Genomic DNA, 27,442 nt, shown 5'->3' with positions numbered 1-27,442 from the left:
CCAAAAAAAAAAAATAACGCTTTAACCTGTGCATGGAACCTCAGCTGTCCTATCGCAAACGCGTATCGCTGTTCTGGAGGAGGATGGCTTCGAAGACGCGACGCGAAGGTACGCAAGAAGAGGAAATGACGCTTGGCGTGGGATATAGAGGGATATTTTATCCCTTATGAAACTTATGGGGGGGGCCGACTGCACGCACGCACCGACCTTTGGAGTCGCTCTGTTCTGTACACTTGACTTGGCCCATATCTTCTTCGAACTTTCCTTTGCACCAATCTTGCTGTCGCGCTCAGCTTTCGTCTTGATGGAGGAACCATGCCCAGCGCTGTCTTATTCTCATGCGTTCGCTGGTGGCATGTCGGTGTTGTAATGCTTCTCTTCATTTTCTTGCAGTCACGAGATGCTTGGGGGCTGAAGGAATTAAATCTTAACACCACTTTTCTGCGCCAGGATTACAGAACACCACTAAAACAACTGAGCGTTGATCCTATTTTTTGCAGGCGGCGAGGAGGACGCGCAATTTTGCATTTCGAAATGAATCAAGTGCAGGGAACTGTGGCGGTCACCCTTACTGGTTGTGTAGCGCAGGCTTGCGTTCCTCATGCCTGCGGCGCGGGTTGGGGAAACATGAAGGTGGAGCAACTACGATCGTTTTTCCTCTCTTTTGTTGTTGTTGCTGATGCCGCTCAACCGAGCTATTTTCTCTGGGGCGAAGTGTCGGTGCATGAAATGAACGGTACGGCTGGAAATCACCTTGCTATAGATGGGCAAAGCCTTCGAACCTGCACAACCGCCTCAGTTATACCACCTCTTTCCGAGATTCCCCCGGAAGTTTTCATTGTGAAAGCGAAAAAGTTTAGGTGTCAAATGCACGAAAAGGGGTTTGGAGACTCCACGACCTGCCCGTAGAGGCCGTACAATACGGGGAGTGGACGTCGAGGAGTGCGTAAACGCCCGCAAAGCGTTTGGAAAAACAACAACAACTATATGAAACGGGGGCTAACGTAGAGCTGCCTCAGAAGGTCATGGATCGACAAATCACTAAAACAAAGAGTAACAAAATCAGAAAACTCTGGAACTTGTCAAAAACAGCGTTCGCCCCAGAGTCCCCTACCACTTCTGCGGTGGCACCCAATGAACATCCATTGACACGGAAGCGGCAAACAAATTTGATTACGGATGTGTAGAAAAAGAGGCCTGCAAGGAAACCGCAAACTGTAAAGGTGGGACGAACAATAATGGGGAATTTTGGGGGTACACCACTTCACGCGGAGAAATCGAACTTAACCCTAAGAGAATTATCCACAGGAACTACACCTGCGGGGACCAATGTACGTGAAAGGGGCAGCGGAAGCATTGTATGGATGGGAGGAAAAGCTTGCTGGATGGCCAACAACGCGAAAATGCTTCTGTGCTTTCCTCGTGTGTCGTACCGGCGTCGCCTCTTGGTCTTTCATTTTTCAGGAGTTGCCATTGCTCACTCCCCTCCGCATATTCACTGTCCTATTTTCCGATATCCCTCAGTATGCTTACCGCACTGCCAATTACGCGCCTTAAAAATATATCTGCGTCGCATCCGCTCCGCACTTTTCTTTTCGGGAAACGCCGCCCCTCAGTTAACCCGTCGTCCACACCTGACAAAACATCCGCGCATAGCAGTACAAACCACGAGAAACCATCCCATTATCCCCGCTTATTCCTGTCTCCCGCTTTGGTTCAGCAGGAAATATGCAAATACACCCTAGCATATACTCACAACTCTGAGCACTCTACCCAATTGCCCACCGTGCCGGTGCACTTTTCCTTCGGATAGAGCTCCGCAATCTGGTGTAGTGAAGAGCGGCTCTCAAGTCGGATCTAATATCCATACCCATTTCCCTCGACCAACGAAACCGCCGCAGACATAATGCCTCTCCCCGTTTCCTCTAGCAGATTCCCTTTCCACCCCCAACTAGGAGATTAGGACAAAAGAGAAACCAGATTCGTACAACATAACATCCCATGTGGTCAATATCCTTCCTACACCGCGCAACGATGCAGTGGCATACAATTTCTCTCCGTATTTGCCTGGGTAACATAGCCCCTGTTCACCCCACGCATGCCGTTGCGTATCCATCAGACCCCGCCACGAAGCCATGCTACCGTAATGAGCATTAATTACGCGACCTCACTACATTATGTTATCTACGTTTCCCTTCCATTAGTCCCAAACACATTTTCCATTCCCTCGTTACACGCAATCCCCTGTCAATAGCGCTATCCTTTAACAACACTACACCACCATCAACAGAAGTACAAACCCCATTAGGTGTCTACCTTTTCCACTACCGTACAATACTACAAGCCACTAAATGTTCAAAGAAACATACAGCAATATTGGTAAAAAAATACAATTAAACACGTATGAACGATATCACTCTCTATTTCTGATTGTTTTCAGTTAGCAAACTAGTTTATCTCTCGTTTTTTTATAGCAAGAAAAATAACGCTGAAAGCATAATCTTATTGTTTAAATTCAACACAAGTTGAGAATTGCTTAAAAAGTGTTCAGTAAATAAAGCGAGGAAGCGATCATGTGGTAGGTTCTTTCTGTCAGTAGGGTTCGGGCTTCTTTCCTCGAGAGGGGAAACCGCGGTACCGTGTGGAGCGCCCCTGCTTTCTTCTTCAGGAGAGGTCACATTCTCCTTACCGTCCTTCACATCTTCCACATTAGATCTAACATTGGTTCTGCCGCCAGTGGTTTCTTCAGGAGACTCAGTTCCAGTTCCTGAGGAGGAAGTGTCAGCAGCATCTAGAGCCGACTCGTTGTCCTTTTTTTCTTCGCTTGCGGGTTCTTCCTGGCTACCATTTCCAAAAAACCTGACAAAGTCTTTACTCACACATTTATACAGAGAATGACAGATGTAATGACCAACGCAAAGAGTGCAGTTGCCCGTCTGCTCTTTATTATGAGACGGTGTCTTTATTTTTGTGCAATTTTCTTCCGCGTAATCATCCATATCATTGTGATAGGGAACATGAGAAACACCTGTCAAATTTGTGCAGTCCGGGTCTCCATCTGGCTTTACATACGAACGCGATTCGAAAGCTTCCGCTGGGTTGCGAAGAAACAGTAAAGAAAATAACAGAATCAACATTTCCTGCTTGTCCATTAGTTGATCTTCTATCACACTAATACCAATAAAATTTTGTTTTGGAAAATAAAAATATAATACACAACAACACAAATTTTGATGAAACAACTACAACCCACCAATAAGGGTTACTATGCATTAAAACACCTTTTCCTGTTTCACAAAGGTATTATAGGGGGCACTTTACTCACAGTGTACATGTTCAACCATTCGCCACAACTGATCGATAACGGCAGCACACAACACATTGTCCACGACTCCACCCGTGCCTCTGTCCAAGGTGGGTACCTAGCAAGTATTTGTTGTGTTACGTAACTGGCAAACAGTATCGCTAATTACGCAGCCCCTTCTGTTATATGTTTTGTACGCTTACTCTATGTAGAGTAACTTCGGCGTATCTGTAAACATATGATGTTATGAGCACTATGGTGCCTGCGAAATGAAAAGGGTACGCAAAATAGGGAGGAAATATATGTTGGAACACACCCACTGGGTGCTCATAGGTGATATGAACATATATGTACGTGGACAGCGGCAATACAGTTAGGGGTTTTGGATTGTTTTCAGTTAGCAAACTAGTTTATCTCTCGTCTTTTTTATAGCAAGAAAAATAACGTTGAAAGCATAATCTTATTGTTTAAATTCAACACAAGTTGAGAATTGCTTGAAAATTTTCCAGCAAATAGAGTTAAGACGTGATTACGTGTTAGGTTGTTTCTGTCAGTAGGGTTCGGGCTTCTTTCCTCGAGAGGGGGAACCGCGGTACCGTGTGGAGCGCCCCTGCTTTCTTCTTCAGGAGAGGTCACATTCTCCTTACCGTCATTCACATCTTCCACATTAGATCTAACATTGGTTCTACCGCCAGTAGTTTCTTCAGGAGACTCAGTTCCAGTTCCTGAGGAGGAAGTGTCTGCAGCATCTAGAGCCGACTCGTTGTCCTTTTTTTCTTCGCTTGCGGGTTCTTCCTGGCTACCATTTCCAAAAAACCTGACAAAGTCTTTACTCACACATTTATACAGAGAATGGCAGATGTAATGACCAACGCAAATAGTGCAGTTGCCCGTCTGCTTCCCTGTACGCGAGTCCTCCCCCTTTAGTTGTGTGCAATTTTTGGTCGCGTATTTGGCAACTTCAGCATCACGCATCATGGTCAGAACGTCAGATACGCCTTTCAAATCTGTGCAATCCGGGTCGCGATCCGGGCGTAGATACCAGCGCGAAATGTAAGCTTCCGCTGGGTTGCGAAGAAACAGTAAAGAAAATAACAGAATCAACATTTCCTGCTTGTCCATTAGTTGATCTTCTATCACACAAATACCAATAAAATTTTGTTTTAGAAAATAAAAATGTGACACACAACAGTACGCGTTTCGATAGTCTGGCGATTGCTTTTATGCTAAGACATTGCGATTTGTTTGCCAACGAGAGTTTCGTCCCTAATGTAAATTTGAAATTAGTGGTTTGGGGAGCAACGTGTTTATTAATAAGGTTAGGATTAGGAATCTTGAAATGCTGATGACCTCCTCGCTTTCCACGCCGAGGCGGATGAAAGACTTTTTTCTTGTCTTTGTAATCGGACGAAGTTAAACGACTTGCCAACGTGGGACGTGAATGCTCTTCTGGTTAGTCGTTGTTGGTATGGGCGCTAACAGACGTCTTGGTCGTATCACTAAGTCAACCTTTGCTTTCCCCGTCACAAGGAGAACGCATGTAGCACGTTAACGGAAGGTAACTGAGACTCAACCAGTTGGCGGATGTTGCCGACGTATCGCGAAATACAGCTCGATTCAACATCGTTTTGTACGGTTAAACCTTGTTGTGCTGCGGGAGCATCCAAAAGCACAGACAGGCGAGGGGCGACTGAAAAGGGGTGGTAAACCGGGGCATGACTGTGGTGACTTATTTGGCAGTGAGTTGTTTCTCTCCAGCTTTGTTTTGTTTGGTGAGAGTCGCCCCTTCACATGAAACTGTGTCCAATGCAACTGGTGTGAAAAATATGCGATAGCTCGGTACGTGTGCGCTTGTGAAACGCCGTATGTGGCACGCAACGACGATTCTCGTGTGTAGGACGTTGCCTTTTTTCTTGGAATTCCTCAACATTACTGGTTAGTCAGGCCTTTGAAACCGTTTGAAGTTTCCAGCGCCACTAATGGTTGAGAAGTGAGAGATCACTTACTTTTTTTTTTTTTGAGGGGGGCGTCCAGTGACTTGATCCCTATTGTTGCGTCGACCTCGCCTCTACCGCTCTCACAAGAGGTGCACGCATAAACATACTAACTTTACTTCACTAATGTGGTTGCCACGTTACAATATTATTTTCAAAACAAGAAAATGCACGATACTTGTTTAATTGGATTGTACAGGCCTCTTATCCAGTTGCCACTGGTACCCTGGGCCCCACTGTGGTGTAATTTCCCCAACCTCGGCGACTGCGGACTTCCGCCACCTCTCAAACAACTTTTTGATCTTAAAAAGGGACAACTTTTTATATATTACCCTCCCAAATTTTTTAGTGGATTACGGAGTAAATCATATACTTTACCATGTATCTACGGACCAACAGTCGAATGAGGAAGTGTCATGGCAACAAATGTTTTCAGTATTTCAAAAACTGAGGATTATACATTCGTCCTTGTCGCAGGGTTGGTGGGCGGCAGCCAACTCCCTGACATATATTCTTTTGTGATTCGTTTTCTCAAAGCGTTTCGACGAGAATGTACGCTCACAACAACCAACAGCAACAGCGTAGTTTCGTTGGCGGACATCTCCACAAAGTTACAGGCACTTTAACACAAAGAAACTAATTTAAAAAAGGGAACCCCAAATATCAATCCAGTGGGGAAACATTACTATATCCAATATTAACATGTATTTGTATATTAGGTAAGCAGTTTTATCCAATTTGTGCAAGGTAGTTTACGTACACTCCTTCATTTCCTCCGCCAACAACCTCTCTTCTACAATTCCCCCATCCACTTGCGACAACCACTCTTCCATACTCACTTCGTTATCATCGCCGGCACCACTACCCCCCAAGGCATTGTTCTGCTTATTTTTGGTGGAGGTGGAACCGCCAATGATCACTCTTTTCTTCTTAGTTCTAACCGCAAGAGCCTCGAATTCCTCAGCAAACAATTTCTCCTGGAGAAATGCATCTATTAACAGCTTGTGGGAAGACTCCACCTTCGCAAATAATTCTTCGAATGCACTAAAATCTTTGATCACCCTGCGGAGAGTGGGATTATTTTTCGTGGGTTCTGCTTCCCACACGACATCGTGAGCATATTTCCCATCTCTCGTGTTTCCTTTGGAGCCGGTAGTTCCATTTCCATTTTTGCTCACCCCGAGTATGCCATCACCCCAAATGATGTTCTCTGTGAGGTTATGGCTCTTCATGTACCCACCCCCAGGGGCTCCTTTAGTGAGTTGACACCCCATATCCTTTCCATAGTCATACCACGGATCGGCTCTATTCCCAAGCGACAACATAACGTGAAGCGTGGTCTCCAAGTTTGTCTCAAACTCGTTGTCAAACAGTTCTCCCCCCTCTGTAATTGTGAGGAACTCCCATTCCCCTGTTTTGGAATTGTTAGCGTAGCACCTTTTCAAAACCTCCATAGGACTGCCATTTGTACCCCCAATACACGTTTTCGTTTCACTTTCGTTGCCGTACGACTGTGCGAACACATTCACCATTTCGTCCAGTCTCCCAGCTGCAATCCCTGCCTCACCCACAACTCTCCTCCCCATTTTCCATAAGGCTGACAGTTCCCGTCGCATATTTCTCTCCTTCGCCCTTATGTTGGTAAGAAAAACCCTCATTGTCCCGCACTTTTCTCCTTTAGTCCATTCCGTTAGAAGCTTCAAGCGGAGTAGCTTTTGCAGCAGTTTCACCTCGTAAAAGTTTCTATCCGCTTTTTCCAGTTTGTCCTTCACAAATGTAAAAACCGATTTAAGCTTTTTCGATGCTCTGCACACGGACTTCACGGCTTGCAACTTCAAAGCCACCCCAGCGTTACCACGATAACAATAGTCACCACCAACAATAATCAGTATTAACACAAGAACAAACTTGAGCATCTCTACTATCAAAAAAAAAAATCAGCACGGAAGGCTAACACACCACCACCGAAGATATACACATGTTAAAGACACCTGGTCTACGGTGATGCAAAACAAGTGAAACTGATTCAAACAAAAACAGGAACGAAAACTAAGAAAAACAACTGGTAATAAGTGTAAATATTACATTCTCCACACAACGCCATCTCTTCCAACACCATCTCTTCCTGAAACGCTTCCCTATTTCCCAACCCCACAAATGCCTTCCCTACTGCCTCTTCCACTGCCGATGTGTTGTCCGCTACATCGTCAGTCTCCTCATCATCAAACTCTGAGGGATGACCACTGTGACTTCCAATTTCATGAGAGAACTCCCAATTCCACTTATCCCCAGTCTCCCCCACCAATTCATCAATTTTTTCTGCGTCGATAAAAAAATTTTGCAAGTCTTCGTGTACATTCCTTATAATAGGGGTATGCTCTACAGTGTCTGCTTCCCACACTACATCATTTATGAGTAATTTGCTCCTTACATTCGACGTCCTTCCGTCATACCCTCGGCTACCCCTCTTCACCCCAAGCACCCCGTCTCCCCAAAACAAATTACCAGATGGGCTCTCTCCGACGAGGTAACCTCCGCCAGACCTGGCATTTGTTAGACGGCAGTCCTTACCGTCCATGCCACTCGTCAATGGGCTACTCCACAAATCATCCTCTGTATGCAACTCCAATAATTCATTAAAGGCATCAGCGGTAACATTGTTTATATCTTCTAACCTGTCCCCTTCATCAATCCCAGTAAAGTCATCCCTCTCCGAATCTGTCAGATAGCAATCTGGAAGTGCAGTCCTCTTTGTTTCATTCCCTTCATCCCCAATGCAAAAGTTTCCAGTACCGGCACTGTACACCCTCCTCCACACATTGACCATCTCATCTAACCTCCCTGCCGCCAGTCCCGCATTTCCAATTGCCGCAAGCCCCACGTATTTCAATCTATCAACCTCCTTCCTCCCTTTTCTTATCAACCAAGTTGCTTTACTCATAATAAAATCGGAGACATCCTTGCACTCTCTATTCGTATTATTCGACCTTCCCTTCACAATCTTAAACTTCACCACTTCCAACATATCCTCAAGATCGGAGATCTTTTCCAAGGCAATATCCGTTCTTCGGTCTACATACTTGAACACTGACTTCAACCTTTTCGACAGTTTGCAGATACTTTCCCCCGCCTTCAGTGTGAGCGCGCTATCGTCGGCTAAAGTGCAATAACTGACTGACAGCAACAAAGGTAGAAAACAATTCACCTTCATAGGTCCGACCCTTCTTTAAAGAACAAAGAACAAAGGAGAGGGTGGAATATTACCGCAGCTGATCCACGCATCCGTTCCTTTATACCTATTTATACACGTTCCGTTCAATAATCCAGTTAGGTGCTTGGTATCCTGTTATTTGGGTGATGGTTATTGACCCTGCCGCGACGACCCGCGGCACTCCGCTGAGTGGCAACGGACTTTAGTGACGGGTATTATTTATAACTACAACACTGACACAAAGTACTTTACGTAGAGCCCTCATTTCTTCTTTCTATCCCTTCTCCCAACTACCAACAATCTCTCCCCCCCCCACACACACACATACATAGACCTACACAATACACACTTCTCTCAAGACATTACTAATATTAAAATACAATTAACAAGAACAACCTACACCCTCTCCACTTCCTCTATCTCCTTTAAGAGCACTCCTACATCCTCCTCAGCATCCTCTGCCACAACAATAAGTCAAAGGAGTGAAGATGAAATATTACATCCCGTGCAACAGTGAGAATGATTCCAGTAAAAGATTGCGGATGATTACCCACACACATACACGCACAACCTCGTAGTACGAATGCGACACATTAGGCACCGCACACGCCATCATCACAGTGTGCGATCCCCGCAAATCCTCTAGGTCTTATACACTTTGTTTGCTGATACTTCATCGTTATCGTATACAGTGAAAAGAAAAAAAATAATAACATGTACACATTCTCAGCTATTTTGATGTGTTTTTGGCTTTACCTTCCTGTTTCGTTCGCTAGGTCGGTCGGACAAACCGTGCGCCTACTCAATGTTCTTGGCCTACTATGTATATAGAATAAGGGAGTACGAAGTGCGGCCATGTAGCTGAAGTCGATGAAAGGTAACCCAGAGAAGATTCAGCACAAAGGAAACACAAGTGGGGAGAGAAAGTTGGGAGCCGTTACCTGGAAAAACGGTAGAGGACTCACCTGGCCTTATGCACGCTACGTGTACGCTGCACAGAAACAACCACAGTCTGTGTTGTGATCGGGTTATATTGCATTTGAGCCATCCCCTTCCCTTACATCCATTACTCGGTACGTTTATCTCACCCTCACATCTGTTTTTGTATGACGACACCTCCACTACCCTATTCCCCCTTGCGAGCTGAGCGGGAAACCTGCTTGTGTGCAGTAGTGTGAAACACCCCGCTTCGGTTAATTCAGTTTTTCCAAAGCGGTAGTAAGCGTTTCCTTGATTATGGACTCCACCCGTGGATCCATGCTGGATGCCATTTCACGAAACAGGTTGTTTTCGAACTGAGTAACAAGCTCATTCGTCGACGGACATTTCAACTTAGCCAAAATCAACAACTCACGTGCCACGAGAAAGGGCATTCGGCACATTGTGTAGAACTCAACTGCTAGGAGGTGCACCTCCGATGACAGCGCATTGTGCAGAAGGGACGCCTGAAGATATCGCCCTGCTTTCTTGAGAGGATCGGAGATGTCTACGTTGTGCAAGTAGAATGTACGTCTCAGGTTTGCGATACGCTTTCCTTCCTCCACATCGCTATACTTACCCACTTCTGGTCTAGGAGCATATTTGGCTCGCACAGCCTCCTCACCTTCCTCATGAATCTTCATATATGTCCTAACGATACGGGGGCACAGTTTCTGAAAGAATTTGTTTTCTTCGAGGTTGTCGTCACAGGCGATCACGTTAAACCAGGCCCTCATCGTGCACCTACGAAATACATAGTTGTGAAACTCGGACAATTCATTGTGATTACGTTGGTGGTGGCTCTCGCACATCAGGTAATTTGATAGTGCAGAGATGTAGTCACCCATTCGATAATACGCATCCCCTACCTCTCTTTCATACCATGCGCACTGGGATTCCAGCGCAGTAAGGTATGTATCGTCAGGTACCTCAGTGGTCTTGTAGAACATTTGCATTAGTGCTTCCCCCTCCCTAATCTTATTGGCGCGGAAGAAGTACTTGGCAGCCTTTCCGTTGAGGTACTTGTCTTGTAGGTCCAACCGGCGTGCCATATCGGCCGTTTTCGCAGCTTCGTCCAACTGGTTGTTCTTCGCTTGTATTTTCGCCTTCATGAGGTACAAAAGGTCAAACGTTGGTGTGTGGTCGATGGCGCGGCCAATATACTCCAAAGCCCGTCCAAACTCACGTATACGGCAATAGTGGGAAGCCAAATACATCCAAACCCACAAAATAAAAGTAGGATCTTTCTTTCCACCGAAGCTTGAGAAATCTCCCGCCATGAGTTCCTCTTCCCATTGATGGAACACCTCACCAATATGCTGTGTGCGATCAGGACACTGATAAAGTGATTTGAGAACACTGAAAAGCGAGGGAATGGTTTTCACTATGAACATCCCCGCGTATTCACGAAGTTGGTCCCTGAACTGCTCGATAGGCACACATTCCAGGACCTGCCGTTTGGCGTAGTTACTCTTGGGGTTTACTTCCTGAACTTGTTTAAGAAGTTCTAGGTATTTATCCACATCACGCTTTGGACGTCGGGCTGCGTCAAGAGGAATCTTGCGCAATTGGGCAATCGCGGCAACGCAATCCGCCTCCGCCATTCCTCTGGTGATGAGCTCCATGTACCATTTCTCAGCTTCCACCTTTTGCCCGAGAAGTGCGTGAGTTTTGGCGCGAAGAGACGCCTTTTCGTATTCATCGATGATCTCCTGGCTGTGTTTCTTCAGTAGATCCAATGCTCGGGCAGGCGCATTACAAGCCAACTCTAGTTCCACCTGATAGAGGCGCACTTCGCTCTTCTCCGCCCTGTTATCTCCTGCTTCCATTATAGTAGTCATAACGTCTATCACAGCAGCCGCCAATTCCTTGTTTCCAAGCATGCGATGGCCACAGGATAGTGCAATCCAGTTGGCGCGGACGCCTGGTCTTAAGGTCACCATCTTTCTGCGAACGTCCACGAATTGCTCCCACTCCCTCAATTGTACACAGATTGATGAAATATCTCGTAGAACGTTTACGTTCGATGGGCCGTATTCGTGTGCCTTCTGGAACGCATGCAGCGCCTCCACGTGATTATCATCTGCGCGGTGGCACATCCCGAGCGAATGCCACACAACTGTGGAAGTATCGTTGAAACCGAGGGCGCTTTCGATGATTTCACGTCCCTCTTCCTTACGACCCATGTGGTGCAACGTCAACCCCTTCAGTGCGAGGGTGTCCGCGTGGTTGGGGACGACGGACAGAATGCTGTCGGCTGTGCGCAGGCCCTTTGCATATTCCCGTGCATCGAAATCGCGCGCGAGTTTGTCAAAGAGTCGCTGTTGCTGTAAAGGCAAGGTTGTAGCCATTGCCACTCAACAAGTGTAGAAATTTCCCTTTTTTTTCTTCTTGTTTTAGTGGTTACACTCGCCTATCACAGCAGTTGCCGGTGTTTGATGGTTGTTTACTGATCCCACTTATCTGCCTTCCCTTTACTGTTGTTGTTACCGTATCAACTCCTCTTTTCCTCCTATTTTTCTCTTTCGTTTCCTTTTGTCGATGTGACAAGTTACTGTAATTATTCAAGAATTATTTTTTTAACGACTTCTCCGCTCCCAGGATTCCACCCTTGGCTTTATTTTTATTTATTTTTAACTTCTTTTTTGCGTGTTTGTGCCACCGGATACAACACCGAGAGGAAAAGACTCGCTAGAGTGTGATCAGAACCGGGAAAAATATTCCTTTTCCCTATTTTTTTTTCCTTTTTTCTTCGTTATTATTATCTTTTTTTTTGTTTTACCTTTCACACGTGGTCGTTTGTTTTTCTTGATTTTGGTCGAGCTGTGTCAATAACTTTTACCGCTGCTCTTGTTGGGTCTCGTGTGTCACACGGTTAGTCACGTGAGATAACACGCCAACGTTAGCCACTTTCCCGTCGATGTGAGTAAATGCGGATCGCAATGGAAGAGGAAGACGTATGTGATGAAATAAAGAAGAAAACAAAAAAGGGAGAAGCAACGCATATTAGAGAAGAAATACAGAAGACAAAACCACCGCCAATGGTGGGATGAGATGACCAACGGCCAAACAGAACTGAAACCAAAATAAAGCGGAAGTTACATCTCCTTCCTCGCTTGTTTCCGCCCTTCGCCCACCACGATTTCCCTCATAGTCTTTGCCGCCAAAAATAAAATAACAAGATTGGAGACGGATGTGACAGAACTTTTTTTTAAAAAAAGGTACGATTTAGTGTTACTATAACCGCGGTTACCCAATATATATATATATATAAAGTTGCACAATATAATGGTCTACCACAAGCGACGTGTGCGGAGACGCCACAAAATATACATGCGGTTGTGTTAACAGCGGCGACATGCACGAACGTTCGTTAAGCGTTTAAAAACAATTTCTCTCCGAAGACACTACAGCGCAGGCGTCTCCAATGCGCAATGTATATATATATATATATATATATATATATACACGCCAATAATGATACAAGCACCCCGACAAATCAGATCTCAAATGTACGGTCGACAATAACAAAACCTCTCGCCTCATCCACAACCTTCACGCGGCACTCCGCAGGTTCACGGCCGGCACGCGTTGCAGGGACAATAACTTGCGTTACACCTGAGTCAAATGTTACTGTAGTGAGCACTCGCGGTGAGGTTCCCAAATTACCCTTCCTCGTATCTGTTTCCTTCTTATTGTTATTTTCATTATCTTTACTGCCCTCCTCGGTGTGCCTTCGAGGTTCGTCATTGTGAGGATACGTCACCTGCATAACCACACGGTCCCGCACCCTTTTGTCGATGCCTTCCGCACGTATGGCGAGATGGCTTTCCCGCTGTTCCACAATGAGACTTACCGCAGCCTGCTCCGTGCGCTCAGCAATACTTACCAAATAGTTCGAGTGACAGGCATAAAGAATCGCAGCCGCCAGAAGCCGTGGGAATACTTGTATAGTCAAAAAGATTATGGCGAAATGGCCAAGGTAGCGTCCTTCGACACGGTTACTGTTGTGACGCGAAACAATAAAAATGAAAACAAGTGTCATGGCCATAAAAAGGCCAATGCCTTCACCTAGGAAACGCATTTGTTGTTGCCGCCGTTCGTGGTCGGTAAAACGATATGAATGTCCTGTGTGCGGATGACTTTTTGGAACCTCATCTTTGACTTCTTCCATGAGATGATCATATGCCTCCTTTATATTCTGAAACGCCGCTGTTGCGTTGGGTGGTGCATTGGGGTTGTCGGGATGAAAGTGCTTCGCTAGAATGTGATAATGCTCCTTAATTCTGCTGCTGTCCCGTACCGCCTCCTGAAACCCAAGTCTGTGATAATAATTGCTGCTTTCCCATGCGGCGCCGTTAATGATCAGTTGCTCCATCGGAGACGTTGACTGCAATCGGCTAGGAACGGCAAGGGGTCCCGCAGGGTGGCATATGCTTGCCCGCAAAGTGACGGTTGAGATTGTGGGTGCTGAACGTCCGCTAAATGATTTTATTAGACCTCGCATTCCTATTACGGTGTTACCGGAGATGCTCTCACGGTCGAATCGGTTCCTTCCAATAAAAACTACGTGAGGCAAAAGAATTCAGTGGGTGCAGAAAGAAGAGGTATCTGTGCGATCACAGAAGCGCACTGCAGGCGCAACAGCGCAAATGCAAAACAAAAACAAAGAGACATATATGAATATTGGCACCCTTAGTAGGGAGCGAATTCCTTAACGGCAAATTCTGGAGAAAAGCAACTAAAACGGCAATAACACCATAAAGAGGAAATTATATTCAAGACAGAGGAAATTAAGACAATTAAGACAGCCTTGGGATGTTTCGGGGATATTGTTCCATTTACCCAAGGGTTGCTGTCAGACAGTGAGAGGTTGATGAGCAGCATCGCGCGTAAACAAGAGAATATACGACAAAATCATAACACGTACAACGAACATAACCGAACGGAAAAAATTAAACATCTTTTTCATAAACGGTGGACATTACCACGTCGTACATCTGCACATGGTTGGTGCACATTTCCCTCATTGTATGAGCACCTCCAGCAGAGCCAGTTGGGGTTTTCGTCACAACGGAACGGGATACACAGATACACCCGCTGTTGCTAGCGGCCAGGCGAAACAGGTTTTGGCGCATCGACGGTGTAAAGACATTCTCCCAGTGGTGGATAATTACACATACTAGCCATGTAAATACCACTTGTCTCTTTGTGTGAAGTACTTGTGTACATTACCTGCCATTTGAGCAAACGCTTCCGCGATAGCTCCAACGCAGCCTCTCGCTCCAGCCGTTCCGTTTCCTCTCTGACACGAAATAACTCTTCTCTGAGCACTCGTTCGCGTCGCCGCTGCTCCTCCAACCGTGTTTTCGCTGTTACAGTTGCTTCACAATTCTGTGAAAAAGAGTATACGTCATCACAACCTTTTGATTGTGGTGATTTGCATATCGAATGAGGTGTAGCAGTTCTATGGTCTTTTGAAGGAGTTGTGGGAGGGGGAAGATTCTTTTGGACGTCCATATGCCACCTTGTCTGGGGCTGGAATACGTAGAGTTGGTCATATTCATGCAGCTGCGCGTCACTAAGAAGTTTCTCCCATTGTTGAGATTTATCGTCGTAAATGTGAACTAATGCAATGCTAAAGTCCGCCTCAGGGTACCCCTCTGGTCGCCGGGAGTCCATTTCTGTAGAAAACACAGTAACTATTCTCTTCTGGAGATCTTCTATGGTCGGTTTTGAAGGGAACCTTACCTCCAAATTGTATTTCTCCCCGTACAGGTCAGCGCACACGAGGAGTGGGTACATTTGATCTTAACAAAGTAGCTCCGTACACCGCTAATGTACTGTTACACTTTTTTCGGTTTGTTGTCTCTTTCGCCCCTCCTGTGAGAAAGAACAACAACAAAAAAAACTGACCTCGCCGCGCGTCTTTCCTTTTTACCTAGGCAAGAAGAGGGTTTGTATCCATATATGTGCACGGTGAGAAGTGAGAAGACGGAATGACAGCGTAGTGGACACCAAAGAAATTGCCTTTGGGGGTCGTAGAATGTAAGACCTAAACTTCTTTTTTTAATTTAAAGGGGAAGGGACTCAGTTCCAAAACCAAAGGAAGTCAATAGTGACGCAATAACAACACAGCGGTAAATCACTTTCTGTACGCTGCACTACACTCGACCCGGGGCGTCAGTGGGCCCACGCTCCAAAAACACGCTGTGAAAACTTGGGGAGGAAATCACTGGTTGCGTGCTAAAGACGAAAGGGAACCTTTGAAGACAAGTATTACCCTCCTAAAGCTGAAGTAACGTTTTCGGCCGTATTTGGTACAAGGACTCGCATCCATAATACATACTTCCTCGTCACCCCTCACGAAACCGTTTTATCGTTATCCATACGCAAGGCAGCAGAAACGACACCTCAACCGATGCGGTAGCTACCGAAAAGACACGGGAAGACACTAAATGTATCACAAAGTTTCGATGAAGCCCCTGTAGAGAAGGATAGGAAGGATTAATGTACCCGCTTCTTCTACACAGGCCACAGTAAGTCTCTCTTCGTGAACACACACGGGAACGTAACTGGCGCTTCACCCCCGTTACTGAATCCATTTCTTCACAAGTTCACCGATACCATACCCCCATCTACAGGATAACAAAGCGTGTTTAGATCACCACATTCGCATAAAACTTGAGCTCAAAAAGTCCTCCTAGAGTTTCGAGATCCAAGGTCCCAAATTAAACAAACCTAAAAGGGGAAAATAACAACGTGTTTCCCTTGTTAGGATGTGTCGTCCGCACAGACATTGGGAGTCATTCGGATGGCAATGAGCATCAAGATTCTTAAACCGAAGGTAGCACACCATACATGAAAGTCTGCTGACATCCTCGTAAAAGGAGGAAAGCAAACTGCAACCCACCGCACGTAAGTAACACTGAAACCAGGTGCAAATGTTGTCCATGAAACTTTATAGCTGAAGTAACTACTCTCCTTTCCGTTTCATTAGCAGTCGCTCTCACCTATGCCCCGACTGCCATCTCGTATAGTGCCCACTCGAACGTTGTAACTGCAGTACCTCAAATCCTTTTACAGCGGAACCAAACGATTACCATTTAGGCGGAATAACTTGGCTAGCACAACGATAATGGTGTGGAGTGCCAACACATCCTCCTTCCTCACATCACCAAGGGAGTTGTATTGTGACGACTGAGGGGGGTCATCTTTGCGGGATGGGAAAACTTTCAGTATCGCCCCACGATCATCTCCGCGGACGTTGTGTGCCTCCCCGAGTACCCGTAATTGTAAGCAACAAGTACGGAAAAACTCATGAACAAGTCGGTCCAAGTCCGGGTCAAAGGGTGTGTCAACAGCGGTCAAGCAGGCATACAACCAAACGCCGTAACCAGCGGAACGACCAATCATCCTCCCATCCTCGTCCAGATAGTCCACTGGCATTAATACGCGCAAGAACGAAAGAAGCGATATTACATCTTCTGAACAGCCGCCGAGTCGAGGAAGGCGCTCCACTAGGGAAGGCGGCCTCACTAAATTATTATCGTTTCCTTCCCCAGTCCCCACTGCGATCGGTTCACTCTCCTTTGCCGATTTTTCAACGCTCCCTTCACAAGAAAGCACCTCGCCGCTGTCAACGCACTCGTCTTCTTCACTTGTAGCAGCCTCATCACAACAACTGGGCTCAGACTCCTCCTGAGCATCATAAAACGAGTACGCCATTGGTTTTTTGCCTTGCTTAAACAATTTTAGTGCGCGGCTAACGACGGCAGTGAAGAGAGCGGTAATGCCCGCACTTTCGACCCAAACGAAAAGCGAAAGGGTAGGCTGGAATCCCTGTTCTGGGCCATGAATCAAAAGATATTCGTTCCAGTGCCGCAAAATTGAGGATTTCGGCACATGTTCCCCAACATTTGTTGACAAAATGTACTTCATGGCCCTCACTGCACCCTTTTTCCTTCGCAAGGAAGCACGCGACGATATTTGAAATAGGGTGTTGCGAAGCTCAATCCAACTCTCTTTGGTCATTCTGGAGACAACTTCGTCAAAATTAGTGCACTCGCCCACAAAAGAGTACTTCAACGCATCCTCCACCCCGGCTTTTAAGGAAACAAAACGCTCTCGGGCATCCTTCATTCGCTTCGTCGACACTTCCGTGTACTGGTACAGTGGTGCTTGGGCAGGGTCCAGAGTCGCATTCTGCAACGTCCTCCCAGGAAACCACTTTTCCATCAGCGTAATTTTCACCGGTTGTTGCAATACTTTTCTATCACCACTACAACCAACCAATGGACCGGTAGAAGGAATATCCGCGACAAAAACTCCACCAGAAGAAACATTGACAGCGTCCCTCACAAGAGAAATAACGTCAAATTCATCATCATCACACATCCGCTTTCGTTTCTTCATTGGTAGCCTTCGAGCCACGGTATGTATAGGTCTGGTGTCGGCTGTTTCCACCTCCACCGGCGTGGGATGATATGCAGTGACAGAATCCTTTCTGAAGTGTTTCCGCTTCAGTTGAGACACCCGCCGAAGGTAGGCATCAGCATCGTCTTCCATCAGCTCGCCTTGACTACCCCTAGTTAAACTCCTTACGTGAAATGCATACACACGAAAAAATTAAAAGGTGAAAATGAATATCATAGTGAAGAATCAAATGATAAGGAGGAAATCACCTTCAGGTGGAAACACAGGGCACCAATCACGGGACACACGGAAAACGTCCACACAGTCATGGCTATCACAATCGTGGTCTAAAACGGAGGCAAGAAGCTTCTCCAACACAATTCCACACTAATTCCTCCGGGACGCTAATCTACATGAACCTATGCCCTTAAGGAGCAACAGAGGCAAAATGCTAGTTACGCAGTGCACAGTACAAATGGTGCAAGGAACCCCCTTCAGCCACGAGAAACTCACCGTCACTACACCCGGATAAATGATACACAGTGATTATTCATGTCGACGTGACAAGCGCACTGCTGACTCCGCGGCTTGAGACTTCGATATCCTCAGATTGGGAATCTCTGTAGGGAGAATGTACTTCTCGTACAGCTTTTCCTCCTTCTTCTTTTCCCGTTCCAAACCGCGTAGATACATGTCGTTGACAAACCTCTTTAGCGAGATAACTGGAAGAACCTTGGTTGACTTAAACAACAGACGGTCACTAGCCTCCTTGCGACCCACCTTCACACGCTCCATTCCCTCATAGTACAAACGCTTCACGATGTCATCCACATCACTCGCGCTCAATACAGTGGATGCAACCCCGCATTCCTTCTCGCGCCTTTCTTCCGCAAGTCGCAACGCTTCGGCGTGTTTCTCCGAATAATGATAAAACACACGTTTCGTAACTTGCTCAAGTTGCTCCTTCGACATTCGCACAGTCGGACAAACAGGAAACGGATCCGGTAGCGTTCGCTGCTCCGGCCGGCGCGACAGCCGCTCTACTTGCTTATCAATTTGTTCCCGTGTCAAGCAGAGGGGCTTGGCTTCTACACCATCATCCATCTTCTACCAAAGGAATTAACCACCTTAACAAGCGAACAGGTAACCCACACGACCGCCACCACAAGCAAAGTATCGATGGCATGGCGAGTAAAATAAGGGTACAAGAAGTGAAAATAAAGAGGCTCAAAGGCACATAAAAGGATGTCCTCACGACCATTCATCCGGGGAAGGAAACCAACTTGTAGTGGCAATGAAACAGTAAGAGGGTATCATATTCAAGTCAAATCAATTTACCACTGCCAATGAGGCCTCCCTATCCATCCTCCAACTCTTTGATTTCGTCAGTATGTTCACTTATTTGGTGCATCAAAATATTTTCGGATAATTATGCCTGGTGTATCCCCACCCTTAATGAGCGCTTTCGTGTCCTTCATTTTTTCAACAACACACACACACACACACTTATTTATTCCTCTCATACACACAAAAGAGCGTATTAAAACCAAAAAAAAACATATATTCGTTTTTTACCACTTTTCAAAAGGTAATTATATATTCCTTTTTAACCATTTACAGGTCTCAGACGGAAGGTGCACACGCCTATGAGAAACGGGGCACCGGCAGCTCCGCACGGTGACTGTGGGAGGCAGCAAGATATGATCCCATTGATGTACCACGCGTGCTCCAAAGCAAACATGCAAATTCCCCATACACCAACGAGACAACCAAGCAAGCATATAAAGCCCCTTCACATTATTTATCCTCTTAAACATAAGATATCCCCCCATTTTTTTCTTTTACATCATCCCCCCTTCCTAACCAACCTGCAGGCGCACCTCCCTGCTGTGCCATCAGATTACTCCGGGAACCTTTCCACGGAAAAGACACGAGACAAGGGAAAAGCCAACTAAATGGGCATAATTATTTTAGTATGTGTTGCCAGCAACGTACAGAGACTGCGAGTCCTTGTCGTCATCAGCACGGTTGTACTTGCCGAGTTGGGCAAGTGAGTTCATCTTTGCGCGGTGCATGAACGCACGGCGGCCAGCTTCGACACCAGATTCCTTTCCACCCCACGCCTTTATGGCGCTGGACTGAAGTGCACGGGCGTATGAAAAGGTCAGTTTCCATGGGCGTGGTAACGGGCAGTTGTTCATAGCGTTGAGGTACTCGGAGGCCATAACCTCACTGAGGCCACCTGATAGGAACGTCACGCCGGGGAGCGCAGGGGGAATAACACGGGCGAGGGTTTTGACGGTGTACTCGGCAACCTGCTCCGCAGTGGCCTTGAGGCCGGATTCAGCGCCAGGGACGACCATGTTGGGCTTCAGCAGGCATCCCTCCCATACAACGCCGTGGCGGTGGAGTGCAGAAACCACCTCCGACCACACATGCTGCGAAACGCGTTGGCAAGTCTCAATGTCGTGAGTGCCATCGATCATCACCTCAGGCTCCACAATAGGGACAAGACCGCAGAGTTGGGAGAGGATAGCGTAGCGAGCGAGTGTTTCAGCGTTGAAACGAACAACAGCTTCAGACACGGTGCCGTTCTGGATCTTGTACACGTTGCGCCACTTGCAGAAGCGGCAGCCCATAGCGTAGTATTTCTTGGCCCGTTTGATGTAACCGTCGAGACCAGCAGTCATCTGCTCGCCCTTGGCGCCCTCCACGAGGGGCTCGAGACCGCAATCGGTTTTGATGCCAGGCACCACACCACGACGACGGAGGTACTGAGGGAATGTTTCGCCGGTCTTAGCTTTCTGATACACGGTCTCATCGTGCAGGATGACACCGCTGATGTACTGCTCGAAACCTTCGCATTCCAGCATGAGAGCGCGGTACTGACGGCGGTGCTCTGCAGTGTTGCTGAGACCGATGCCCGCAAAGCGCTTCGAACATGAACCAGTGGACTCATCGGCGGCGAGGAGACCCTTACCGGGGGCGGTCATCTTTTTGGCGGTTTCAATCAGTTCCGCTTCATATGGCGTCTTCAGGCGGTTGTACGCAGGGAGTTGGGTAAGCAGAACTTCAACACGCTTGGACATCTTCGTTGCAGTTGAGTTTATGTTTTCGGGCTTGTTGGTATACTTGTTTGATTAATGTGGCTGATAGCTAAGCTATCGCAAATATTTGTACAAGACATGAGGGGGCAAAAAATAAGCCAAGTGTTTTTGTTAGGCTTCCCTGCCTGTTAGAGAAATATGTAAGGAAGCGCGTGCTCTACACAGCTTGAGCACCCGCGTCCTGGTCGCGCAACAGACCCAGCAATGCTGATGAGGAGAAAAGATTTTACTCAGAAAGAATAAAGAAAGTAGAAAGAACGTCAGTAATGAGGGTTTTTGACACATTCACATCTTTACTCGTCATCATCACCGCCACCGCTACCCTTCTTCGCAGCGTTCCTCTTCACACGCTTCACGCGACCCGGTCGGCCGTTGCCGAATGGCGACGCATCCGCAAAGGCGATATGGTGCTCAGAACTCACGCGGACAATGAAGGAAGGAATCGTAACAATCTGCTTAGCAACGGCAATGTGCCGCTGTTGGATAAGAACACGGGAGTGGTGAACGGACTTTGCGAGGCCATGCTTGAAGACGACCGTTTGAAGGCGGCGCTCGAGAATGTCGGGAACGGTGAGCGAAAGCACATAATCGAGTTTGTCCTTATCTTCGTCGAGGAAACCATATCCGTGGCAGCGGCGCATAATTGCAGAGCCCTCAAGAAGGCGGCGCGGGTGGTTCTCCGGAAGCGTCAGCAAAAGACGCGCGGTGCGACGCATCTTTGAGAGAGTCATGTTGACGCGCCAAATCTCGCGCTTGCAGCGGAGACCGTACTGCCCGCAGAGCTTCATCTCGCGGTCGAGACGCTCCTTCTCGAAGGGGCGTCGTGGGGCCTTCCAAACACGGTTGAAGTTGTTGTAGTTGCGCATTTTAACCCCTTTCGTAAGCACGTAAATAATGCAATACATAAATAAAAGTTAGTGTAGGCACGAAAAGAAAAGGAAGAGGAAGCGCTTGTACAGGGGAGCAAACACATCGAGAGGGCGATTCGACTTTCATTATTCATGTTACATTAGCACCAAATAAATTTGCTTGGACACTGAAAAAGTTACTACCAATACGACACAAAGGACGGGGACTAAATAAACTCAAAGCGGACAAACGTGCACAGCAACAAAGCTCGCTTCCTCACGCTTTGGACAGGCGAGCGAATAATAACACGAGTAGCAAGCAACCGCTTTATTGATGCTTAAGGGTACGTGTCAGGTGAGTCGAAGCATTTTTTTTTAAAGAGTAAAGACTGATACAACTGGTAAATGAAAAATTATTGTTATTATTTTTTACACGAATATGAGGCTTGTGTTGTGACGTGGTTTTCCCTCACCCCCTTTTTTCCTCCTGCTGGGGCACACTCTTCCATAATAACACCTATTGTTCCAGTGAAGTCACAAGGGAAACCTCATGCGCGATTGTTCTGCCCAGAGGCGCGTTATTCGATTTTAGCAATTTGTTACACTGTTTGGCACAAAGTCCCTCGGAAGACAACTCCACTCAGCACCCATCAAGGAAATGTCTTCCAAATGCGGCACCACTCAACGTTTGCGCGAGTGCGTCAACGCTAAGCGCCCCGCTGCAAAATGTTAATCAGTTGAACACAGTCCTGCTGCTGTTTGTTCTGCGAGCAGAGTTGGACTGTCATCTCTCGTATATCTGCTGGGAGTTCCCACCTACTGTGAAGAAGAACGAAAACAAGAAGTGCCGCAAAACATCCGATTGTTGCAGGTGGTTTACTCTCTACATCTTTAAGTGAGCGCCCGATCCACCTGTGCAACTGTTCCTCTGTGAACAAGTTACTGCCAACGAGTTCACGTATTAATTGTGCAACGGCGGTGCCAAAGGGGAGATCGTGAACAACGTGGTCGATAATTTCATTTGAAGTAGACAACCCCAACAAAAGCCGCTGCTCCCTATTACTTTCCCCATTTGTTCTTCCATTTTGTTGCTTCGTGCCCTCGGAATTGCTACAAGCGCTGCCTCTCTCCTTTGCTACATCCTTTGCCTCATCAGAAGGTACATCCCGCAACCACCGCACTATCTCGATCAGGAAGCAAGAATTCTTCCCCACAGCCGAACGAATAAACTGAGTATCGGATAGCTGGCGCTGGACGGTTTGCGAAGCTGCATAATGAAGAGCCCACCACGGATTCATTGCGAGTTGCTCCACCCCGTCTCGAAGTTCCAGGGCAGACATCTTAACCGTGGCACAACGCCGTAGCAACAGTGAGAGTGGGGATGGAACTGAATCACACAGCAGCATCTCTCCGGGGTTTGGCGAAAGAAGTGTCGCCAACTCACCTGTTTGGAGAGGGAGGTGAGGGAGTTTTGATTGAACAAAAGGAAGTTGTAGCACATTAGTGCTCGTGGAGTCGTGAGGACGGTGAAGAATTTGTACAGGAGTTCCTGTTACCCTGCGGCCGTCAACTGACACATCATTCAGCAATTCCTGCAGTCGTTCTTGCAAACTGGAAAATAATCCCGATACTGTCGATGTTAACGCACCCAAGGTGGAATCAAACCACCTCATCACTTCTTCCGCCCCCGGTCTGCTACGCTCCTCAAAAATTCTACGTAACTCCTTTGTGCTAAATATACTTTCAAAGTAGCTCCTCGCAGACTTAAAAGGGGTTTCTTCATGACTGCCATCCTTTGGGTAAGCCTGTTCTGTGCTAATAATACAGCAGAGTAACAGCATCTTCACTTCATAAAAGAGTGCGATGACAGCGTTGGCAACGACCACATCGGAAGGAGGGGTTTGCCCTCTTTTTTGTCTATTGGCCTTCAGTTTCCAAACTTCCGCATCTCGTAGGACCTCATTGATACTTTTAAGAAGAAGAACACCCACCTGCAACCGCAGATTGTGGAGGTGCAACACATCAGCTGCTGTCGATGAAATTGAATCACTTGGCATGCTCGAAATGCTACCATTTGTGCTGGGCGTAGGAGACAAAACTCTCGGCAATGATGTGTCAATGAACGAGGCGTCATAAAAACAATCGGGGAAAAGAAGCACAGGAATTGAAAGTGGTTCAAAAAATCCCGATTCCGTCAGTATTGTGTATTGCTGAAACCAATCCCCCACAGTACGGTGGAGAAATGGTGCGAAGAAACCCTCTGATATAAGAAAGGCAAGTGCCGTAAGATCACACGACGACGGAAGAAATACCTGATCATCGTATCGGTTTTTTTCGTCCGTGAAGGCGCATACAACGCCACCGCAAACGGCATCCCTAACAATGTCAACGGGTAATCGACCCATATTATCTGAGTGCGTGAGCACCTGCGTCAAGGCTCTGTTATCCGCCAACCAGTTGTAACGGGGCTGTGAAGCGCGAGGCGGGGTATTGGGCATCCCCGTGTGATGCATTCAACTTTGCCACTACTCACCCTGTCGTCGTTGCCGTTATTGGCTTCTGCTTAGAAGCCAAAAAAAAAAAAATAATAATAATAAATAAATTATGCGAAATGTTCCCCCTCTCGTTGCTGTCACCGCCCGTTTTTTGGTACGTTCTTATTATCTAATGAAGTCTGCGCTGAGAACCGCTGCCGTGGCCCCTCTTTAACTTGATCACACCTTTGAAGAATTCTCCACTAAAAAAAGAATTTCTCCTTCGTATTTTTTTTTTGGTTCGATCGTATCTTCTGTTTAAAGGGAGCAGAAAAGTTAGTACCTTACCTACCTTACACCACCACCACCCCCCCCAAAAAAAAAGGAAAAAACAAATTAAAAAGGTTTTATAAATTGGTAGGTCATCAGCACGCTCAAAGAACAGAAGGGGTTAATCAACATTTCAAGTTAAAGAAAATTTGCGATAAGGAAGTGCTGAAACTGTCACTAACTCGCCTCCCACGCGAGGTGAGGAGGGGTCGGATGGGTGGGCTTTCAAAAAAAAAAAACTTACGTTCGGTCCTCTTTTCTGTAACGTTATCAAAGAGAAAACGTAAATTTTTAACGTTTTAGGGTCCGGCCATTTCTTTCGCGGGCTTCCCAGCACGAATAGTTCGCGAGGGGATGCTTTTTGTTGAAGCACAACAAAAAAAATATACGAACGAAACGGCCTGCGGGTAGTGTGTAGTTGTGGCGCTGAGCGGTGTGGCGCCCTGTTGATGTTCCTGCATGGAACAGACAGTACAGGAAGTCCCCTGGTAAAACAAACAAAAAAAAGGACAATGAAAAACTGTCGCATCCTTTCTTCTTCACAAAGTAAACGGTACGGCAAAAACTCATTCCCCCTTGGATGGGAGAAAAGGTGTGGAGATTCACCATGTCAAACCTTCCTTTCCGGCAAACGATTTTTGGATGGCATAATAGATCTCGCCACCTTTTCAAACTCCTCCCGAACGCATCTCAATTCTTTTTCTGTCAGTTCGCTCAATTCTCTCTTTCCTGGCGGGAAAGACACACCGCTGAAAAGAAGAGCCTCTTCCTCCATTTGCTGCTGAAGAGCACTGCACTCTTTCCCATAACAGTACATTAGTGGTAATTTGTATCTGCTACAAAGCTCATCTCGAACGTGAAGCCATCTTTTCTCCAGTAAATCAGGCAACGTAATACCACAACGCCTGCAGTCAGCTAATAGCGCCGCGGAATACGACAGGGAATGGCGGCATGGTTGTACATAAATGGGTCCAGGAATCACTGAATCGTAGCGATACGGCTCCCCCGACTTATCCTGCTGACAGTGCTCACCCCCATCCGTTGCCAAAGCAACTAACACCTGCAGTGAGTGTCCAGCACCGAAACGCAGTGCGTAGTCACATAGCGCTCCCGCAGCTTCCCCCGGTGAGGCTCCATGTTTGATTTCACGTGCAACAACTTTTGCTGCTTCATCGATAGATGTGTCCTCCTGGCTCCGCGTCTCGAACACTGCATGGTTACACAAGACAAGTACATCACCTGGTAACATTTCCCAAGAACTACATGTGGGTACAGCGGTAATTTTCTGCTCACTAGGCGCCCGCTTGGGGTTACGTTTCATCGACCAGTGACCGAAGCTACGCGACACGTTATAAAAGGGGTTCGCATCAATCATGTCACCCACTTCAGAGCGTACTTCTCCGCCGGCGGAAACGATGCGTTGAAACTCAGGCGTACGTAGAGGTTTGTGATCGACGCTCAAAGGTACTACTCGTTCCCGCGTTGAGTCCAGCAAGCTCCGCTGCCCCCACGTGAGGGGATTACGGGCGATACCGAAAGCACGCGAATCACCCACATTGCTCACCAACACGTCAACACAGAACTCTCGCTCAAAGTCTTCCTTTTCATCCGCCGCGAACTTTGGTGACTTCTTACCAACTTTCCCATCCGCAGAAGCGCGCCTTTGCGATTCTGAAGCAACTTGTGGCATATCGAGAGAGCGAAGAGGGGGCGGGGCCATACCACAATGGCTCGCTTCCTCACGACTCCGCTCGCAGCGGCGCTGCTCGTGCAATGAAAAAGGGGCGGCTGTTGCTGTGAACCACACAGCACGGGACCCTTCGTTAGCCAACTCTGTAGCAGGTAGGGAACTCTCAAACTTGGAGTCCTCGCAAGCCCTTAAGAAAGCTATATCAGCAAGCATCGCGTATTGCTGCATGTCCCACTCTGAGAACAGCGGGCGAATGGTATGCATATCCCCGTTTCCTCCTTGTTTATCTATTTGTGTCCCATGCATTGCCCTTGAGCGCGATAATGAAGATGTCATAACTGTAACGAGTGGGTCATCCTTCAACTCTCCCCGCAACCATGCAATTTCTTCAGGTAGCGTGGAGTGCATACTTAATGCCCTCGCAAGGTACTTCGAGATGAACCGAGAGCAGGAATGTCCTGTGTAACTATCAAATAGTCCAGCCGCCACGACATCCGCCATCAGAGGTGACTGAATGGTTGAAGAGGAAGAAAGAGGGTTGATACCAGCGTAAGCACTGCGGTTAAACTTGTTATGCACAGTGAATGAGCTCATGTATTCCCTTTCCGCGCAATTCATCATTTCACAAACACCGACGGATAAAAATCTGAGCGAAAATTGGGACATCTTCTTGTGTTGAAGGGGGAACATACGCAGCAAATTTCCCTGACCGGACATGTTTCAGTTCGATCGTTGGTGAAACCTATGCTTTTTTTCGCAATTCGATCCGCCACTTAATCGAAAAGTAATAAAAAAAATGACAATTATTATTATTGTTATTGTGAAGAGCAAACAAGACCAGTAATAATAGGGGATGCGCTGCGGCAACAAACGGGAAAAAACATATCTATCTATATATATATATATATATGTTTATCTATTTGTATATATTCATAAGTCGGGGCACAAAAACTGGTATCCTCTCCCCCCTTCCTCAAAAAAGAAAAACAACATTTCACACTTTTAAGGTTCTCTTCACAACCGGAATACAGAATGAAGGGGCCCGGCAGTCACCGCACCAAATCAAAAGAATTTAAGCAATGAGTAATGGA

The 27,442-nt window shown here is 46.8% G+C and overlaps 15 protein-coding genes across 15 annotated transcripts, besides 5 other annotated features; 2 read left to right on the top strand and 13 right to left on the bottom strand.

Annotated features, from left to right (window-relative positions):
- Window positions 1–315: 315 nt before the first annotated feature.
- Window positions 316–909, top strand: Tb10.70.1260 (hypothetical protein; the record flags this gene model as incomplete). Its single annotated transcript, XM_817724.1, has 1 exon — window positions 316–909. One exon carries the CDS (start codon window positions 316–318, stop codon window positions 907–909), a length of 594 nt encoding a protein of 197 aa, XP_822817.1.
- Window positions 910–1,238: 329 nt separating this feature from the next.
- Window positions 1,239–1,745, top strand: Tb10.70.1270 (hypothetical protein; the record flags this gene model as incomplete). Its single annotated transcript, XM_817723.1, has 1 exon — window positions 1,239–1,745. One exon carries the CDS (start codon window positions 1,239–1,241, stop codon window positions 1,743–1,745), a length of 507 nt encoding a protein of 168 aa, XP_822816.1.
- Window positions 1,746–2,468: 723 nt separating this feature from the next.
- Tb10.70.1280 (hypothetical protein, conserved) lies at window positions 2,469–3,152 on the bottom strand (the record flags this gene model as incomplete). Its single annotated transcript, XM_817722.1, has 1 exon — window positions 2,469–3,152. The coding sequence occupies one exon, from the start codon at window positions 3,150–3,152 to the stop codon at window positions 2,469–2,471; it is 684 nt and encodes a 227-aa protein (XP_822815.1).
- Window positions 3,153–3,730: 578 nt separating this feature from the next.
- Window positions 3,731–4,426, bottom strand: Tb10.70.1290 (hypothetical protein, conserved; the record flags this gene model as incomplete). Its single annotated transcript, XM_817721.1, has 1 exon — window positions 3,731–4,426. The coding sequence occupies one exon, from the start codon at window positions 4,424–4,426 to the stop codon at window positions 3,731–3,733; it is 696 nt and encodes a 231-aa protein (XP_822814.1).
- Window positions 4,427–6,050: 1,624 nt separating this feature from the next.
- Window positions 6,051–7,214, bottom strand: Tb10.70.1300 (procyclin-associated gene 2 polypeptide; the record flags this gene model as incomplete). The annotated part of the gene is made up of 1 exon (XM_817720.1): window positions 6,051–7,214. One exon carries the CDS (start codon window positions 7,212–7,214, stop codon window positions 6,051–6,053), a length of 1,164 nt encoding a protein of 387 aa, XP_822813.1.
- A 110-nt stretch (window positions 7,215–7,324) lies between these two features.
- Window positions 7,325–8,509, bottom strand: Tb10.70.1310 (procyclin-associated gene 1 polypeptide; the record flags this gene model as incomplete). Its single annotated transcript, XM_817719.1, has 1 exon — window positions 7,325–8,509. The coding sequence occupies one exon, from the start codon at window positions 8,507–8,509 to the stop codon at window positions 7,325–7,327; it is 1,185 nt and encodes a 394-aa protein (XP_822812.1).
- A 1,193-nt stretch (window positions 8,510–9,702) lies between these two features.
- Window positions 9,703–11,838, bottom strand: Tb10.70.1320 (N-acetyltransferase subunit Nat1, putative; the record flags this gene model as incomplete). The annotated part of the gene is made up of 1 exon (XM_817718.1): window positions 9,703–11,838. The coding sequence occupies one exon, from the start codon at window positions 11,836–11,838 to the stop codon at window positions 9,703–9,705; it is 2,136 nt and encodes a 711-aa protein (XP_822811.1).
- Window positions 11,839–12,103: 265 nt separating this feature from the next.
- Window positions 12,104–12,124: a sequence feature (AT_rich).
- An 83-nt stretch (window positions 12,125–12,207) lies between these two features.
- Window positions 12,208–12,267: a sequence feature (A-rich).
- Window positions 12,268–12,921: 654 nt separating this feature from the next.
- Window positions 12,922–12,954: a microsatellite.
- Window positions 12,955–12,986: 32 nt separating this feature from the next.
- Window positions 12,987–13,994, bottom strand: Tb10.70.1330 (heat shock protein, putative; the record flags this gene model as incomplete). The annotated part of the gene is made up of 1 exon (XM_817717.1): window positions 12,987–13,994. One exon carries the CDS (start codon window positions 13,992–13,994, stop codon window positions 12,987–12,989), a length of 1,008 nt encoding a protein of 335 aa, XP_822810.1.
- A 599-nt stretch (window positions 13,995–14,593) lies between these two features.
- On the bottom strand, window positions 14,594–15,292 carry Tb10.70.1340 (hypothetical protein, conserved; the record flags this gene model as incomplete). Its single annotated transcript, XM_817716.1, has 1 exon — window positions 14,594–15,292. The coding sequence occupies one exon, from the start codon at window positions 15,290–15,292 to the stop codon at window positions 14,594–14,596; it is 699 nt and encodes a 232-aa protein (XP_822809.1).
- A 1,275-nt stretch (window positions 15,293–16,567) lies between these two features.
- Window positions 16,568–18,055, bottom strand: Tb10.70.1350 (hypothetical protein, conserved; the record flags this gene model as incomplete). The annotated part of the gene is made up of 1 exon (XM_817715.1): window positions 16,568–18,055. One exon carries the CDS (start codon window positions 18,053–18,055, stop codon window positions 16,568–16,570), a length of 1,488 nt encoding a protein of 495 aa, XP_822808.1.
- Window positions 18,056–18,448: 393 nt separating this feature from the next.
- On the bottom strand, window positions 18,449–19,006 carry Tb10.70.1360 (hypothetical protein, conserved; the record flags this gene model as incomplete). Its single annotated transcript, XM_817714.1, has 1 exon — window positions 18,449–19,006. The coding sequence occupies one exon, from the start codon at window positions 19,004–19,006 to the stop codon at window positions 18,449–18,451; it is 558 nt and encodes a 185-aa protein (XP_822807.1).
- An 866-nt stretch (window positions 19,007–19,872) lies between these two features.
- Window positions 19,873–20,991, bottom strand: Tb10.70.1370 (fructose-bisphosphate aldolase glycosomal; the record flags this gene model as incomplete). Its single annotated transcript, XM_817713.1, has 1 exon — window positions 19,873–20,991. The coding sequence occupies one exon, from the start codon at window positions 20,989–20,991 to the stop codon at window positions 19,873–19,875; it is 1,119 nt and encodes a 372-aa protein (XP_822806.1).
- A 311-nt stretch (window positions 20,992–21,302) lies between these two features.
- Tb10.70.1380 (40S ribosomal protein S9, putative) lies at window positions 21,303–21,875 on the bottom strand (the record flags this gene model as incomplete). The annotated part of the gene is made up of 1 exon (XM_817712.1): window positions 21,303–21,875. The coding sequence occupies one exon, from the start codon at window positions 21,873–21,875 to the stop codon at window positions 21,303–21,305; it is 573 nt and encodes a 190-aa protein (XP_822805.1).
- Window positions 21,876–22,564: 689 nt separating this feature from the next.
- Window positions 22,565–24,370, bottom strand: Tb10.70.1390 (hypothetical protein, conserved; the record flags this gene model as incomplete). Its single annotated transcript, XM_817711.1, has 1 exon — window positions 22,565–24,370. One exon carries the CDS (start codon window positions 24,368–24,370, stop codon window positions 22,565–22,567), a length of 1,806 nt encoding a protein of 601 aa, XP_822804.1.
- Window positions 24,371–24,429: 59 nt separating this feature from the next.
- Window positions 24,430–24,463: a sequence feature (AT_rich).
- An 808-nt stretch (window positions 24,464–25,271) lies between these two features.
- Window positions 25,272–27,068, bottom strand: Tb10.70.1410 (protein phosphatase 2C, putative; the record flags this gene model as incomplete). The annotated part of the gene is made up of 1 exon (XM_817710.1): window positions 25,272–27,068. The coding sequence occupies one exon, from the start codon at window positions 27,066–27,068 to the stop codon at window positions 25,272–25,274; it is 1,797 nt and encodes a 598-aa protein (XP_822803.1).
- A 165-nt stretch (window positions 27,069–27,233) lies between these two features.
- Window positions 27,234–27,281: a microsatellite.
- Window positions 27,282–27,442: the final 161 nt, after the last annotated feature.

The sequence above is a fragment of the Trypanosoma brucei genome, chromosome 10, assembly GCF_000002445.2.
Source record: "Trypanosoma brucei brucei TREU927 chromosome 10, whole genome shotgun sequence".
NCBI lineage: Eukaryota > Euglenozoa > Kinetoplastea > Trypanosomatida > Trypanosomatidae > Trypanosoma > Trypanosoma brucei.
This window is presented reverse-complemented; position numbering and strand designations above follow the sequence as displayed.